Raw genomic sequence first — 17253 nt, forward strand, 5'->3', positions numbered from 1 at the left:
TGTGGGCAGGGGGAGCAAAGGCCAGAGGGATGAGATGGGAATGGAGGGCTAACAGGAGTGGGGGCGCAGAGCCCTGGGAAGCACTGCAGATGGCACAGTTCCAGGACATGCAGGGCCCAAGGGGGGCTGGGTACGTGGTAGGAGGGACCAGCACAGACAGCGGAGTGAGGGGGCTGGAGGTCACTCTGCGACATCCACCCAGGGGCAGGACCTACGTGTCCAGGTGACTGTCCCCTCCCTGCCCCCAGGGCCAGCTCCCAGCCTAGTCTCCCAGCTCCGTGTCTTTCAGGGATGAGATTTACTGCCAGATCTGCAAGCAGCTGTCCGAGAACTTCAAGAGGAGCAGCGTGGCCCGGGGCTGGATTCTGCTCAGCCTCTGCCTGGGCTGCTTCCCACCCTCCGAGAGGTTCATGAAGGTGGGGACATGGCCTGGGGCAGGGACTGAAGGGGGCAGGGGACCCCTGGGGCATGAACTGGCCCTAGGCCCTGGAGCAGGTCCAGAAATCCCAATCCTGCAGGCCAGGATGGGCAACGGTGCCTGGGCGTCTCTGGGCCTCAGTTTCCCCATCTATAAAAGAGGGTGCTGGAGCTGGCACCTTCTCGCCCCTACGCAGGATCTGCGGGCCTTTCACCTGAGCTCAGACACCAGGGTGGCTCTTCTGAGGAGAAAGAATGGAGGTGAAATGTGGGTTGAAAAGACAAAGGTGTCCCGGGAGCGGGCCCAGCGTCTGTCTCTGTCCTTGGAACCAAAATGGATGTGGCACGTTGACAGGTGCCTACAGGTGACAGAGTCCAGGCATCACTGCTCTAAGCTGCCTTTTGCTTCTGATTATAAAACTAGTAAGTAGGAGGTGCAGAAATTCTAAAAGGAAAAGTAAAGTCCTCCCCAGCCCCAGAGGAAACCTCTCTGGTAATGTTTCTGGCCTCTTGTGGTCTATAGTGTCATCCTTGTGACCCTACAGAAAATAACCCCACTTCCTCCTGTGTCCCTTTGGGGACAGAATAGGCAGCAGAAAGCGTGGTCACCCCGGCCATCTGCCCTGGGCACTAGGGCCACTCCTGACACCAGCAAACTGTTCCAAGCCACATCTCCTCACAAAACCTCTGTGAGACAAAGATTTTCAACACATTTTGTCAAACATGTTTTGAACATCAACTCTCGTGCCTTTTTTTCTTATCTCCATAAGTGTCTTCTCATGTTATAAAGTTCCCAAATGCCAGCCCTGATGCCAGCTCTATATGGCCATCCCAGAGGGCATGTAACTTGCTGGTGGACATTTAAGATCCATCTTCCAATTGCTTGTCACCATAAACACCACTGAGATTAAACAGTATATGTTTGCCTTCATAATAGGTTTGAGCTACTGGGTCAAAGGGTATGACATCTTAGAACTAAGTACTACTTAAAACATATTGGCAAATTGCTCCTTAGAAATGTGCCAATTTCTATTCCTTCTCCGGGTTGTCAGAGAGCACCCAGCTCAGTGCACCTTTGCCAACACTGAGTATTCATTTGTGGTTTTTTTTTTAATGTTTTCCAGTTTTATTGTGACATAATTGACATACAACATAGTGTAAGTCTAAGGTGTGCAATGCGGTGATTTCCTCTACCTACATACCTGACTGCGTACTTACCTATCTATCTATACACACGCACACACAGGGCAAAACGATTAGCCCAACAAGGTGAGGTACCATATCCGATGCCTCGCGCACTTACAGGTGGTAGTACAGTGGTTAGAATCCGTCAGGGCAGTAAGAAGAGAGGGGCCTCCATTCTCAGGGTCTTCCTCCCCTTCCTTCCTCGCCCACCAGTATCTGCTGAACTTCATCGGCCAAGGGCCAGCTGGCTACGGGCCCTTCTGTGCTGAGCGCCTGAGACGCACCTATGCCAACGGGGTGCGCACGGAGCCCCCCACCTGGCTGGAGCTGCAGGTAGGAGTGGGGGTGCCAGTGTGGGGTGGCGCCAGCCCAGGGTGCTTCCTTCTGCCCTCCAGGCTCCTCCCCCCGCTTGGGGTACCTTCTGTGCGCAGGGGCCCTGTGAGCCCCAGCAGGGGCCCAGACTCCCAGGCATGGCCTGGCATCAGAAGTGCCCTCCTTACCTCTAAACCCACAGTCCTTTAGGGCCCCGCTAGCTGAGGGGGAAAACGAATCTGACGAAGTGCTTAGCGTTTCGGGAATCACTGCTAAGGGCTTGAAATGTCACCCCTCTGAGGACATGTGCCTTAGACAGAGAAGGCAGCGGGCACTCCAGGGGCGTGACTCCAGCGGCCTTGTGGTTTGTGTCGCCGACGAATTCTTGCAGTGTCCTCAGGGAGGGGCACTCGGACACAAGCAGGGTTGAGGGGGCACCCCCTGGACCCCACGGGACCATGGCTCCTGGAAGGCGCTCACTCCCCGTGCCCCATACCAGGGGCCACCTCCTGCCACCCAGGTCCACGGGGCCTCCTGCTTTCCACCTTGTCTACCTGCACAGCAGGCGAGCTTGCAGCGGTGCGTGTCCCTCTTGTACACAGAGAGGAGCAGCAGCTTCACGGCCCCCAAACGCTCCACGGCGCGGACTCCAATCTCCAGGGGCTCTGCTCACCCTCTGCGATTTAGTCTGTCACTGGGCCTCGCCAGACCTCAGGATTGTCACGTTAAAACGGGCCTCAGACTTGCAGGCTGCACTCCAGGGTCGGCCCAGGCAGTCTTGGAGAAGCCCACTAACTGCCGGGCAGTGCCATGGCCACGTGGTCTATTCCCAGGCAGCATCTGTTGGCCAGACCTTTGCTAACTGTGCTGAGCCGGGTGGGACTCAAGAAGGCCCGGCCCTCGGAACCCGTGGGGATGCGCAGGCTGGGCAGAGGACGGGATGGGAAGCTGGCCTCTGGTCTGAAGACAGAGGGCCTGAGTCTCTGTCTGTCCCCAGGCTGTCAAGTCCAAGAAACACATTCCCATCCATGTCATCTTGGTAACTGGAGAGAACCTGACGGTCATGGTCGACTCAGCCTCGACATCCCGGGAAGTGTGTATGCACATCGCCCGAAAGCAGGGCCTCAGCGACTACCTGGGCTTTTCTCTACAGGTTGCCGTGTACGACAAGGTACTCGCCAGGCGTCCCATCCATCGCCCACCTCCCTCCCACCTCCAGACCAGCTCGGGGCCTCACTCAGTGCCAGCCTGGCCACTGCTCACCCCCCCGGCTCTCTCTCTCTCTCACACATACAGACACACACGCACACAGCCTCTCCATCTGCCTGAACACTCACACGCTCAGCCAAGTGGCTGTACCTCGGCCCGTGTCACACACACATCCTGTGGGGACCCCCCAGCCCCGGGCAGCCCGTGCACAGCTGTCTACCAGGCACTCACACATCCTGCTCTGAGCCCTCCCTTGGGGGAGCTGCAGACTGTCCCTGAACCCCACATCATCACACGCAGCCTCAGATCCCGACGTGTGCCAGCCAGTCAAGGGGCTCTGAGCCCATCAAGTGGCCACGGCCACGGTCTCCGCCTCCTTGGGGCGCCGCAGGGAGGAGTGGTTCTGAGTGGTGGGCCCTGTCCCCGTGTGGAGAGACCCGCAGATGTCCACGCAGGCCTGGCCTCCACGAGCCCTGCTCAGTGGCGGAGTGCAGCTGCGCATTGCACAGCGTCCCCGCGGGGCCTGGGTAGGGCGGTCGCCGACCTCGCTGCCCCATTCTGGCCTCAGTTCTGGTCCCTGGGCAGCGGGCGTGACCACGTGATGGATGCGGTGGCACAGTGCGAGCAGCTGGCGCGGGGCAGGGGCGAGAGCGAGCGCCAGTCGCCCTGGCGCCTCTACTTCCGGAAGGAGTTCTTCACGCCCTGGCACGACTCCCGGGAGGACCCCGTCAGTACCGAGCTCGTCTACCGCCAAGTCCTCCACGGGGTCCGGGCCGGCGAGTACAGCTTCGAGCAGGTGAGGGACAGCACAGCCGCCCGGCGCCGGAGTCGCCCTCGGGACGGCCTGGGCGGGCACTGCCATCGGGGCGGCCCGGGTCGTGGCGGTCAGTCGGAGCCCGCGAGGCGCGGGGACGCGCGGGGCCGGGAGCAGAGGGCCGGGAACGGGGCCCAGGGAGGCGTTCTCAGGATGCGGGCCCCGGCCCGGCCCCGCCTCCGCGGCCTCCTCCCTCGGGCCGTAGGCTTGCTGGGGCCCCTGGGGGCCGTGGTGCCAGCAGCAAGCAGAGAAGGCCACCCGTGGCCTTGGGCTGCTGGTAGTCAAGTCCGAGTCCCACTTGTGCTTCTTCCTGGCAGTGGCACCTTGGGCCATGAGCCTCTCTAAGCCTCGGGCCCCCATCAGGAAAGGGCAGCGAGTAACAGGAGCTCTTTGTATGGTTGCAAGAAGCAAGGGAGAGAAGCCGGGTCACCTGCGGTCCTGAGGGCATGCCTGCCCCTGCTGAGCAGGTGCAAACCTCCCCGTGCTGAGACGGGACCAGAGTTGGCAGCAGCAGTCCTGGAAGCCTGCTTGGCATGGGGCAGTGGCAGGGGTGGGCAGTGGCAGGTCCCCCTACCTGGGCCATGCTGGGTGCCATACACAGGCCCCTGCAACGAGTCCTTTCAGAAGCCCTGAAGAGGGGCCGAAGGTCACGCTTAGCAAGCAAGGCCTGGGCAAGACGGGGTGAAGGCCTTGCCCACACCCCCAACGCAGCCGTCAGGGGTGGGGTTCCCAGGCCTCAGAGCTCCCCTCTCCCTCACTGCCTGGGAGAGGGGCAGGGCACTCACCACGCATCCTAAACAGGACCTGCAGGGCTCAGGCCACAGCTGCCTGAAGTCCAGGCCTGCTGACAGGAGCACAGCTTGGTTTGGGGCCTAGTTAGCACATACGGAGGCGGGTGGCTCTGGCTCACGCTCTGCTCCTGCCTGCGCACTGGGGGCAGGAGGGGGCGGCCTCATGCCCGTGTCCCTTGCTGTGCAGGAGGAAGAGCTGGTGGCGCTGCTGGCCCAGCACTGCTGTGTGCAGCTCGGCGCCTCGGTGCAAAGAGAGGCTGTCCAGGAGCTGCTGCCCGGATGCATCCCCTCCAAGCTGTACAGGACTAAGTCCCCGGAGCAGTGGGCCAGCCTCGTCACTGCCGCCCACGCCAAGGTCAGCGGCACAGAGCCTGGGCACTCTGTCGGGGGGTGCGGGGCCTGGATGTGGAGGGGCGGAGGCCTCCCCACAAGCCAGCTCACCAGGGATGGGGGCTTTACCTGGCAGCCCAGCTCCAGCTCGTCAGGTTTAAACGACCTTGTTCAGCTCCACTCCAGAGCACCGGCCGTCCCAGGCTCCCCTCCCACCCCACCCCCACCCCCTGGTGGCGTCCTAGGGCCTAGGATGGCGGCAGTGTCCACGGGACCTGGCCTCAGCACCCGCCCTGCCCCGGGAGGCCCCACCCTCTGCCAGGCCTTCTAGTACCCCCTCCCTGGGCCCTGCATGCTTGGTGCGGGCTCCAGGGAGCAGGGAGGGCCGCCCCTTCTCCCCCGCCTGGCCGGCTGCATGCGTGGGCATGGCTTCTCCAGCCATGCTTCCACCCCATAGACACTCATGTTCTGAGAGCACCTGTACCAGCTGCTCTGTGAACCCCGAAAGGGGACAGCAAACACACACCACCGATTCCCAGCCCCCTGCCTTCCTCCCTTCCCCTCAGGGGCAGCACTCCCATCCTGCCCCTCAGTCAGGGCCTCCTTCCTCCCAGGGCTGGGCTGGGGGGCCAGGCCCCCCGTGTGGCCGAGGGGTGCTGCTGCGGAGGGGCTGTGCGAGGGGCCTACTGAGCATAATGTGCTTTGGGAAACACCTGCCCCTCAATCACCCCAGTCACTGGGACCCGGGAGCACAGGACAGGGCGTGGGGAACAAAGGCATGGCGCAGGGCCTGTGTGCCGGGGGCCAGGGAGATGAGCCCGGCTGAGTGGTGGTCACCCCGGGGCCCTCCACGCTCAGGGAGGGACAGCTTGGTCTCCTCAGGTGGCCCCGGGGCAGGGTCTTGTGCTCCCACGATGTGGGAAACGTAGCGTGAGCCGTGCTGTGCCCAGGGTATCACAGTGCAGAGCTCCTCACAGAAGGCTCAGGAAGTCCTGCGGGGCAGGAACCCGGTGGTTTCACCCAACACTTCCCAAACAAGCTTGACCCCAGAGCCATTGTTCCACGAAACGTGTGTCAGCATCCCGTGGGAAGGTGTGCTGGTGACGGGGATGAAGGGAAGCAAAGGCCTCGTGGTAGCATTTGGTGTTTCCCAGGATGAGTGGATGAGCTCGTAGGAAGAGGCCGTGGACCTTTTAGGGCTCACCTGAGAGGGAGGCGGCAGGAGGCGCACAAACCCAGCAGCGCCTGTGGGGGAACCCGGGTGAGGGCGAGGGACTGGGACGTCCTTCCACCCCGCTGTTTCCAAAATGAGCATCGTTACACAGACTTCTGTTCATCAAGCGCTTAAAACATGTACATACCAAAAAGTCAGAAAATGCAGACAAATATAAGGAAAAAGTGGAGTCACCACGAATATGTCAACTATGTGACTCTTAAGATCCTGGGACATATTCTCCCAAACTGCTTTATTCATGAGTCACACCTGAGATATGAGGATGATGAGAGAGAAAAATACACCCTGTCAAAAATAAAAGCAGGTCAGATCGTCTGGCAACTTTACCCTGCTTCCTCCCCTAATCACATAGCACGGGGCGTGTTTTTGTGTCACTAGGAACTGACCTTATGTTCATTTTTAGTGGCTGTACAGCACTGCATCAGTGAATTATAATGTACTGTCTCCTGTTGATGGAGGTTAAGGTCATTCCTGTTTTTCACTGTTTACACAATGAGGTGAACCACATTGTGGATGGACCTTTTACATACTAGACAGGTATTTCATCAGGATAAATTCCTAAAAAAGGGATTTCAGAGTGTCTGAATGTTCTGAACTGTGTGATCCATGTCGCACATTGCCGTATCACCCTTCACCATGCATATCTGAATGTAAATTGCATTCCCCAATCCAGTATATGAATATTACCCAGCCACTTTTTAAAGAGAACTATCACTTCATTCAACAAACAGCACAAAGCAAGTGCAGTTGGATGTGATAGCCGGCTGTAGACACAGGGCAGTGGGGACAGGGAGAGGCCGGGGTGAGCAGGGCGGGGTGAGCAGGGCGCAGAGCCAGGACGAGGGAGAGGGGGAGGGGCAGATGGGGTCTAGACGGGAGGCTGACATGATGGTCCCTGAGTTGCCTCCTAAATATGCAGAAGGACTCCAGAGAAGAAAGACAGATGCCCCAAGGTTACAGACGCACACCAGAACAGCCGCATGCACACGCATGTGCCGAGGCACAGCCCAAGGCATGTGCTGGCCCGCACGAGCCTGCGGGCATGCCTCCCAGCTTTCCCTGCAGGGCAGCCAGTGGCAGCCTGACCCTACAGCCCTCTGCTGTCCTAATGCTAAAGACAGGGAGAGACTTCCCCCCTTCTCAAAATCACCCATAGAGGGGCCTCCACCGGGGCGGACAAAACAGGGCCACGCCAGCCCGCAGACCCGCCCCACAGGCCTTGCCGTTGGCAGAGGCTTCTGTTCACAGAATGAACAGCAAAGAGGCCCCCGAGGCACTAGACAAGTAGTCAGGTTGAGTGTGTCACAGATGAGTGACGGGAGTGACACGTCGTGTCCCGCACAGGCACGGCTCACCCAGAAGCAGGCAGTGCCACAGGCTGTGAAGGAGCAGGTGGTGGACACCGCCCGCCTGCAGTGGCCGCTGCTCTTCTCCCGGCTCTTTGAAGTCACCACGCTCTCTGGTAACGGTCTGACGGGGGCGGGCAGCTGGGGTCCCGGGGCCGGCCCAGGCTTCACACCATCTCCTCTGGCCAGGCACCCGGCTGCCCAAGACTCAGCTGATCTTGGCTGTTAACTGGAAGGGACTGTACTTCCTGGACCAGAGAGAGAAGATGCTCCTGGAACTCTCTTTCCCAGAGGTCATGAGTCTGATCACTGACAGGTGGGGCACTGAGGGAAGATGCCCCAGGTCTCTCCTCACCACCTCAGTCCTTGGCGGCTCCAGGGGAGGCAGGGAGAGGGGGTGGCCCATTGCCCCCAGGCATCCTGCTGAGGTGCAGGGATGAGGATCAACATGTACAGTGTGCTGGTCACTGGACTTGGGACCCCACCCTCTCCTGCGCATCATGCAGGGCAGCCAGTGGCAGCCTGACCCTACAGCCCTGTGCCCTGGCACATAAGCTGGCAGCCTTTTGGATACGCATTCATTTACAGGCCCTTCCCCTCCTTGTGGGCAAGAACTGGTGGTGCAGCAGGTATAGACCATAGGAGAGGGAGTGAGGGACAGCGCCTGGGTGCCAGGCGCAGAGAAATGCCAGCGGGGTCTTGCAGGCCAGGCCAGGCCGTGCCCCTAGTGCCCTGTCCCCTGCGGTTCTCCGTGGCTCTCGTCTACTGAGAACGCACCCCAGCATCTTGGGAAGACCTGCCGGAGTACCCCCGTTAAAGCACGCCCCAGTGTGGCAGGACCCTTATAACTGTAACCGATTGTAAGGTAACATACAAGCGTGTGCAGGGTGCACACCAGGCGCCGTTTACCGGGGCTGGCTGTGGGACGCTCTTCTACATGCCACGATGTCCGCACTGGGCTGCCAGTCTCCAGGTCAACACCCAGGCATGCAGAGGCCGGGTGGCTTGGCCGCAGCTCACCAGCATCAGTGTTCTCCGAGGGGTCCCTGTGGTGGCCCTGCACACCGGCCATCTCGTTACCCGCCAGGGGGTGGCACTGCCCATTCCTTAGTGCTCTGGCCCAAAGGTGCCTGGAACTTGGGCCGGCCTGACCCGCCCTGGTGAGGGCCCTGGACAGATGGGTCTCTGTGCTCCCTCGCAGGTAGCTCAGGAGGGTCAGCCCCTCGGAGGCTGTTGAGGGGCTGGAACTGGGAGGCTGAGAAAGGCCTCTGGTCACAACCGTCCCTTCACGCCCACAGGGAGGCCCAGGGCGGGCAGAGGCTGGTGCTGTCCACACTGCGCGAAGAGAAGTATGACTTCCTGTCCCCCAGCAGTGTGGCCATTGCCGAGCTGGTGGCCATGTTTCTGGAGGGCCTGAAGGAGAGGTCCGTGTTCACCATGGCCCTGCAGGACAGGAAGGCCACAGGTGCCCTGCCGCCCACTCCGTCCTCACAGCTGCCCAGGAGGGAGGGAGGGGTGGTCGTCTCAGTTTTACAGATGAAGACAGGCCCAGAGAGGTTACCCTGCTCAGAGCAGGCGTGTGACTGCCAGCCTGTGTATCTCCCTGCCCCCCACCCCTGCCCACCCTGGGCTCCGTGCCTGCCTAGCTCTTGAGAGCCTGCGTCCTGGGAATCCCACCACCATTCACTCCCAGAGTGGCCCTGGGACCCCCCCTCCACGTCTCAGTTTCCTCATCTGTCAAAGGAGGTAACCATGAAGAACTGGCACCATCTCTGGCCTCAGCAGAGCCCTCAGTAAATATCCCTGTGTGACCTGTATTGCAGATGACACCACCATCCTGTCCTTCAAGAAGGGGGACTTACTGATCCTGACGAAGAAGCAGGGGCTGTTGGCCTCTGAGAATTGGACCCTGGGCCAGAACGACAGGACGGGCAAGACGGGGCTGGTGCCCATAGCCTGTGTCTATGTCATCCCGACGGTCACCAAGCCCTCGGCACAGCTGATGGTAACTGACCTGTCCTCAGCCTGGGCATCACGGGCACATGGGGAGTGGTCCAAGATGCCCAGCCTGGGGTTCCAGCTCAGGCCTGCATCCCACCTTGCAGAGGGCACCAGGTCAGCTCTGCCTGCTCTCTCATCCTTCGGGGTGACCTTGAAGCTGGCACAGTGTTGTGCAATGTCCAGCAGGGTGTATGGCACTTACTAGGTGACCAATAAATGGATAGTACCTCCATCTCTCCCCCTATGGGTGTATCCTGGTAACAGATCTATCCTTCCCTAATCTGCAGCCTCATTTAACCCTGACCCAGAGGGTCCCAAGGCTCCCCACCCCCGAGAACCACCCACCTCAGCCCCCAAGACCAGCCCCACAGAGGGGCAGGACAGACAGGCATTCCAACTCGCACGGACTGAGTGCCACCTGTGTGCCCCGTGCCTGCAACACAGGGTCGAACACAACAGCTTCTCTGCCTTCAATGATAATTGATAGCAAGTGTGCAGACTGCCACCAAGAAGCCTGGTTGTTATGGAAGCAAATGATAGGCTGGGGGCTCAGCCTTTCCAGGAAGGCACCCTGAAGGGAGTGACATTTGCGCTGAGGCCTGAAGAAGGTGGGGGCCAGGAGGGCCAGGCTGGGGGAGATGCCCCTGAGGAGAGGTGCCCTGGGAAGGGGGGGCCTGGTGGGTCTGAGAAGCCCTCCTAAGGGAAAGGAAACAGGCTCAGAGATGTTCGGTAACTGGTCCTGGGTCACACAGCAGGTGACACAGGAGGGATGGGCCCAGGCATCCAGGCCAGGAGGAGCCTGTGGGGAGGGAGGGCCTAGTGGGCAGCAGCCCCTGGAAACCCACAGGCCTGTGCCCCCACAGAGCCTGCTGGCCATGTCCCCAGAGAAGCGGAAGCTGGCAGCCCAGGAGGGGCGGTCCACACAGTCACTGCCTGACGAGCAGCCCAAGGAGAAGCCACACACCCTGGAGGAATTCTCCTATGAGTTTTTTAGGTGCCTGCTGGGCCCCACCAGACCCGGTCCCAGCCAGCCTCTCTGAGCAACCTGAGGGCTGTGGGGAGGCCATGGAGGCAGGTGGGGTGTCTGCCCAGCCTCCCTGGCAGGGAGGGGGCCCTCTGACCCTCCCAGGACCACCTGGGAGGTTGGGGGTTGACCTGTTTCTCAGCTGAGTGCAGAGGGGGTCAGCATGCGGACTCATAACAGATCCGGGTCTCTCCCCACTCTGCACACACAGGAGGCAGGCGGGGAGGGGACCGAGGCCGAGCAGGGGCAGAGAAGGTGGGAGGAGGGCCCTCACAACAGCCTCCGCCCCTGGCAGGGCCCCAGAGAAGGAGACGGCCAGCAGAGCCTTCCCCCTGGTCCGCGCCTGGGACCACCTGTGGGCGCACTCCTCCGAGCCCCTGCGCCAGCCTCTGCTCAAGCGTGTCCAAGCCGCCGCCGAGCTTCGGGAAGTCGCCTGTCAGATCTTCATTGATATCCTTCCCCAGCCCACACTGTCCCCAGGCACGGGCGCCAGGGCGCCCTGCAAGGGGCCCAGTGTCCCAGAGCGCCGGGCAGAGGCCGCGTGCAGCTCAGCTGGGGCGGGCAGCGGTCACCGGCAGCCTGCTGGCACATTGTCCTTGACAGCTGCACCCATCCTCAGGTACATGGGTGACTACCCATCTCGGCAGGCCTGGCCCTCCCTGGAGCTCACCGACCAGATCTTCTCGTCGGCCCTCCAGGACTCGGCTCTGCAGGACGAGGTCTACTGCCAGATCCTGAAGCAGCTGACCCAGAACACCAAGAGGTCTGTTGGCCGGGGGCACAGGGTGGGGGGCACAGGCCCCCTCAGTCCTCGCTCTAGCTCCCGAAGACTGTGCCCGCGGCAGCAGCTCGTGGAAGCTACGCAGCCTGCCCGGGCACCCTCAGCGGCAGTGGAGCTGGCTGGGCGCCCGGCCTGTCCCGCAGACTCCTTGGGGGGCCAGAGCAGGGAAGGAAGCAGGCCTTCCTTGGCCCTGTCTGCTCCCATCTTCCTACCTTTGTGTCCTGCATAGGCCACAGCCTCATGAAACCTCAGTGCCTCTCCGGCAAAATGGGCACAGCAGCGCCCTCTCCCCATCTGCAGGGTGCGCAAGGCTTTGTGCCACTGGGCAGCCGGCAGCGAGCTCCTTGCCTGTGGCCTCTGGAGGTGCCTGGCTGGCCAGGGCGTCCCCGAGGGCCCTCCCCAGGCTGACGGGCACTGCCTCCCCAGGTACAGCGAGGAGCGGGGCTGGCAGCTGCTGTGGCTCTGCACTGGCCTCTTCCCGCCCGGCAAGGCCCTGCTGCCCCACGCCCAGAAGTTCACAGACACGCGGAGGACGAAGCTGCTGGCCCCCGACTGCAGCCGTCGCATCCGGAGGGTTGTCAGGTGAGCCGCAGCGCCTGTCCCCTGGGAGCGGCCGCCCAGTGAGGCCCAAGGGTCTGGCTGGCCCTCGGGAGCCAGCATTCCAGAGGGGACACTCGCCAGCAGAGCCGGACCCTCCTGTCAGCTTGAGAGGCAGGACCAGAGTGGAGAGTGCCGCGGCAAGCACGGTCACGGCAGCCGGCGAGCCCTGCCCCCATGCTGCCTGACCAGGCACAGAGGGGGACCTCCCTGCCCGCGCCTCCCATTCCACCTGGCCCAGCCCAGGGCAGCGGAGGCCAGAGGCCCCATCTGCGGGCTGTCTCCCCTGAGCGGACCCGTAGTCAGCAGCTCATCCTTAGCTGTCTTGCTTCTCATCCGTGCCGCCTGCCCCTCCAGCGTGGCCTCCTGTGGCTGTGGGAGTGGCAGTCTGGGTCATGGGGGCAGGTGGGTGGCCTCCAGAGGCCGTGCCAGAGGCCCCATGCCCTGCCCGGTGCCCCCCTCGCCCACCAGTGCCCTGCCCAGGAGGCCCTGGCGAGCGCAGGCCCCCTCCACATGTCCCAGGCCTTCCTGGCCTCCTCGGAATGTGGGTGCCCAGGAGGTGCGTCCAGGCTGGCCTCTGCTGCCTTGAGTGCCTGGGCCAGGCAGCCCCGAGGACCACCACCCCCTGAGGTTGCTGGGCTGTTTTTTGTGTTGTGTTGGGCAGGGAGTTGAGCATGGAGGCTGGTGGCTGGGGCTGGGTGGTGTGGGGTGGCAGGTCCCACGTGTCGCCTCCACCTACTCCAGGACAGGGTCCCGGAAGCAGCCCCCACACCAGGTGGAGGTGGAGGCGATGGAACAGAACGTCTCCCGCATCTGCCACAAGATCTTCTTCCCCAATGACACCAGCGAGGTGAGCTGAGCCCCCGCGGTGAGCCCACCCACCAGGCCTCCCGGCCTGCAGCCCACAGCAAGTCCTGCCCCTGCCTGGTTCCCAGAAAGAAGGAGGGGCCTGTTTTCAGAGTCAGGGTGGTTCTCACCTTCCTGGCTCTCCTGTCCCCACCACCCCCTCCAAGGAGCCCTCCCTGGAGCCTACGGTGCCATCGCCCTTGGGGCCCCAGGCCGCACAGGGAGAGCCAGCCTGGGGGGCTGCACGGTGCAGTGGGGAGGTCGGGACTGTCCCAGAGGGGCAGAGGGCATTCTGGGCAGGGAGGAGGCCGGAATGGCGGGCAGCAAGGCCGCTCCCAGGCGCAGGCAGGCAGGTGCTGCCGCCGTGAGGGTGCCTGGACGGAGCCATGCCTGCTGCTGGAGACGGCGAGGGGACAGCAGTGCGGTGCGGGCCGAGCGTGGGCCCCCTCGGGTCCCCAGAACAGTGCTGTAGCCTTTGTAGTCTTGAAAGCAGTCAAGTCCCCACACGGGAAGTCCCCAGCGTCTGGCTGCAGGGCCCTCAGAGCAGGTTCAGATGGCTGAGCCTCCTGGGCCCCGGACAGGGAGCTCTGTGTCCAAGCAACAGCACATCTGGCCAGTTTTCCAGAAGGGAAGCGCGCCCTTCTCAGGCCAGAGCACGTCCAGCCCGTCCTGCGAGGGAGGAGCAGGCCCGGGCCTTGGTGGGGCACCTCGGCTGAGCCCCTCCTGAGACCGTCCTGCTGCCCCTCTGCCCAGATGCTGGAGGTGGGCAGCAGCAGCCGCGTGCGGGACGTGTGCGGAAGCATCGCCACCAGGCTGCAGCTGGCCTCCTGGGAAGGCTGCAGCCTCTTCATCAAGATCTCAGACAAGGTGCGGCCACCCCGCGGGCGGGGGGCCATCAGGGCAAAGCGGGCGGCGGCCGGGGGGCAGCTGCCTCCTGTGCTGGGCCAGGCCCCTCACCGCACGCAGGCTGTCAGGATGAGGGCAGGTGGGCTGGTGGAGCCCACAGGCAGCCCACCGTGGGGACAGGCCCCCAAGCAAGGGAGGCCCACCCAGCAGGGCACCTGGCCGCCCAGGCCAGAGGTGGGCCAGCTGAAGCCAGGCCCTGGGGAGGCCCTCCCCCTGCCTACCTTCCCGTGCTCTCCCTGCCCACCCCAGGTCATCAGCCAGAAGGAGGGCGACTTCTTCTTTGACTCTTTGCGGCAGGTGTCTGATTGGGTGAAGAGGAACAAGCCCCAGAAAGAAGGTAGGGGGAGGTGTCTGTGGAGTGGGGGCCGGGGGCAAGCAAGGCCGACGGGGCTGGGCCAAGGGGGTGGGGTGGGCGGTGGGGACTGCCCACCTCCCTGGGCCAGGGTCAGATGGCTTTCCTGGCGCCTCCTGCACGGCCCAGTCATTCATTCCTTCCCTCCAGGGCCCCTGGGTCACAGGCATGGTCAGGCCATGGAGGGCCCCCACCCCCGCCAGGAGTCTCCCTGCTCAGCTGAGCAGGCCATGGGGGGCAGGGGGCGGAGCCTCGGGACAGGCTTGGCCCTCACTGCTGCCCCTGCCCAGGGGCCCCCGTGACACTCCCTTACCAGGTGTACTTCATGCGGAAACTGTGGCTCAACGTGACCCCAGGGAAGGATGTGAATGCGGACACCATACTCCACTACCACCAGGTACGTGGGCAGGTTCCTCCCGGTGGCACCTGGGTCCACCCTCACCCCATCCCTCTCCTGCTCTGAGAGGTGGAGAGGCAGCAGGCCTGGGTGGCTTGCCACAGGGCACCCACCCCACCGAGGGCTTCTGGAGGCCCTGGAGGCCCCTTGCAGTGAGCAGGCCAAGAGCAGAGGACATTCACACTCGGGCGGCGACTGTAGGGGCACCTGCGGCATGATGGCTCGGGCAGGGAGTGGGGCAGAGGGTACTGCGGCATGGCCTGCGCCCTGACGGCCGACTGTGCAGCCATACAGGCGGAGCCGGCCATTTCCTCCGTGGTGACATCTCTGGGAGCCTGCCCTTGGGGGTCCACCCCTGCTGGAAACCTGCCCCGAGGGCCTTAGGTTTCAGTGGCTCTGTCTCCCGGAAGGGCTGGGCAAGTGCCCCCGCCACCGAGCATGAAGGCGGGACAGCAGCCTAAGGCCCCGCACATCTGATGCCCAGGAGCTGCCCAAGTACCTGCGTGGCTTCCACAAGTGTTCGAGGGAGGATGCTGTCCACCTGGCAGGCCTCATCTACAAGGCCCAGTTCGACAATGACCGGTCCCAACTGGCTAACATCCCCAAGATCCTGAAGGAACTCGTGCCTGAGAACCTCACACGCCTGATGTCCTCAGAGGAGTGGAAAAAGGTCCCTGATAGGCTGGGGAGGCGCCCATGGGCTGCTGTCCCTTCCAGGGACTCCAGCTGGGCCTGAGCACCAGGTGCTGCCTGGGCAGCTAAGCACATTCATGGGCATGCGGTGAAACCTGCCGTCACATGTCCCTTGGAGATGCGGTCTCCGCCCCAGGGCATGAGGGCACGCTAGGCTCTGGTGGCCCCGGGCTGGCCGCAGGTGCAGGGCCGCTTTGGACTGGGGCCAGCCGGGCAGGGGCCCTGACTCTGGCCCTCCCTGGCTCTCCCCTCCCCCAGAGCATCCTCCTGGCCTGCGACAAGCACAGAGATAAGACGGTGCAGGAGGCCAAGACAGCCTTCCTGAGGTGGATCTGCCGGTGGCCCACCTTCGGCTCTGCCTTCTTCGAGGTGAAGGTGGGCCTCTCCCCCACGCAGACCTCCTTGCCCAAGCAGGCCCTGCCCAGCCCTGGTCCCAGAAGCCTGCGCTTCTCCCCAAACACATCTTGGAGTGGGGCTGGCCGCCAGGTGTGGAAGGAGCACGTGTGCACGTGCGTGCATGTGTCTCAGGCAGGTGGCTCCCTGGCTCCCTGGGCTGGGCAATGACCACTGTGCCCCCTCCCCAGCAAACCTCGGAGCCCTCCTACCCAGACATCATCCTCATCGCCATCAACCGGCATGGGGTTCTGCTCATCCACCCCAAGAGCAAGGTAGCAGTGGGGCCCCAGCAGGGCTGGGGAGGTGCCGGGGTCCGGGCGTCCCTGTGCAGCTGGCCTGCAGTTCCTGCCCTCCTGTCCCCCGACTCAGCCCTATGGGGTCCGGAGAGGCCCAGGGTGCCAGCTCGGACTCAGGGCCCTGGGCCCCCTAGGCTTCAGCAGGCTCCCACCCCCCACCCACTCTGCCCCCAGGAGCTGCTGGCCACCTACCCCTTCACCAAGATCGCCAACTGGAGCAGCGGTAGCACTTACTTCCACATGGCGCTGGGGAGCCTGGGCCGGGGCAGCCGCTTGCTGTGCGAGACCTCCCTGGTGAGCACGGCCGTGGGGCCTCCAGGGGTCCTGGTCCCGTCTCCCAGACGACACCCCGCCCAGGGGCCCGGGGGTGGGGCTCCCCAGCCCTGACCCCGCAGTCAGCAGGCAAGCTGCTCCCTGTGCTCCCGGCCAAGCCGGGCCAGACTCCATGCCCAGTCTGTCTACCAGCCAGAAGCTGGCTGCTTCCTGGCCCTGGTGCACGGCCCCCAGGGGTTCTCCACAGCCTCTGACCCGCCTCTCCCCTGCCCAGGGCTACAAGATGGACGACCTACTGACCTCCTACGTCCAGCAGCTGCTGAGCTCCGTGAACAGGCAGCGGGCACCCCAGGCCCCAGCCCCACCCGGTCTCTAGCCAGGGCCACTTGCCCCATCAGCCACCCTCCCCAGGGCCTGCCCTCTGCAGGCAGCCTCTCATGCCACCCTCTCCCTGGAACTCTGCCCCACACCCTTCAGCACCCGGGGGGACCTTCACCCACCGGGGTGCTGGCCATGGAGGCCAGAGGAGGGAGCCAGGCGGGGCCAAGCCGGAGGGCTTCAGGACCACCCCAAGAACGTTCAATAAAGATTCACAGAGCAATGGAGGGTGTGTCAGTGAGGGGAGAGCGGGAGGCCTGGGGGCACTGCCAGGGGCCTCTTCCGGAAAAAGCAAACAGTGTTGTGACTTCTCCAGGGACACCCAGGGACAGCGCCGTTCCCAGGGGGCGGCCTCACGGCTTCTAGCTTCCCCCCTCTCCTCCGAGGCCTGGGGAGGTTCTGCCCAGAGGCCCCTCTGCACGCTTTCATCCGCCGAGAGCCCCCCGTGGGGATGCGGGCGGCCTGCCTGCCCTCTGGTGCTGCGTCAGGCTCAGGCCGGCCTCTGAGCAGGCAGGGAGCAGAGCCGCATGAGGGCCTCGCAGTGCTGACGCGCCATCAGAGCCTGCCGGTCTTCACAGGCGGAGGGTTTAGGGCTGGCCTCGTCCCCAGGCCCTGGTGGCAGGCTGGCCCTGGGGGGAGGGCTGGGTCCCACCTGAGCATCTCTCTTCCACCTGT

The 17253-nt window shown here is 63.3% G+C and overlaps 1 protein-coding gene across 2 annotated transcripts in view; it reads left to right on the forward strand.

The window, feature by feature from the left end:
- The window catches only part of MYO7B (myosin VIIB), a 50885-nt gene extending 34084 nt beyond the window's left edge, over positions 1–16801 (forward strand). For both annotated transcript variants that reach the window (XM_036884335.2, XM_036884333.2), the window contains exons 25-46: positions 290–416; positions 1816–1935; positions 2912–3085; positions 3692–3919; positions 4916–5083; positions 7637–7754; positions 7828–7954; positions 8937–9103; positions 9462–9643; positions 10503–10633; positions 10959–11113; positions 11273–11426; positions 11871–12026; positions 12786–12891; positions 13641–13754; positions 14043–14130; positions 14436–14542; positions 15027–15212; positions 15494–15610; positions 15820–15903; positions 16102–16221; positions 16475–16801. In XM_036884335.2, the coding sequence (XP_036740230.2) occupies positions 290–416; positions 1816–1935; positions 2912–3085; positions 3692–3919; positions 4916–5083; positions 7637–7754; positions 7828–7954; positions 8937–9103; positions 9462–9643; positions 10503–10633; positions 10959–11113; positions 11273–11426; positions 11871–12026; positions 12786–12891; positions 13641–13754; positions 14043–14130; positions 14436–14542; positions 15027–15212; positions 15494–15610; positions 15820–15903; positions 16102–16221; positions 16475–16576 (3031 nt within the window). In that variant the 3' untranslated portion in view covers positions 16577–16801. The remainder of the gene's footprint in view (positions 1–289; positions 417–1815; positions 1936–2911; positions 3086–3691; positions 3920–4915; positions 5084–7636; positions 7755–7827; positions 7955–8936; positions 9104–9461; positions 9644–10502; positions 10634–10958; positions 11114–11272; positions 11427–11870; positions 12027–12785; positions 12892–13640; positions 13755–14042; positions 14131–14435; positions 14543–15026; positions 15213–15493; positions 15611–15819; positions 15904–16101; positions 16222–16474) is intronic.
- Positions 16802–17253: the final 452 nt, after the last annotated feature.

This window comes from Manis pentadactyla, chromosome 8 (assembly GCF_030020395.1).
Source record: "Manis pentadactyla isolate mManPen7 chromosome 8, mManPen7.hap1, whole genome shotgun sequence".
Taxonomy (NCBI): domain Eukaryota; kingdom Metazoa; phylum Chordata; class Mammalia; order Pholidota; family Manidae; genus Manis; species Manis pentadactyla.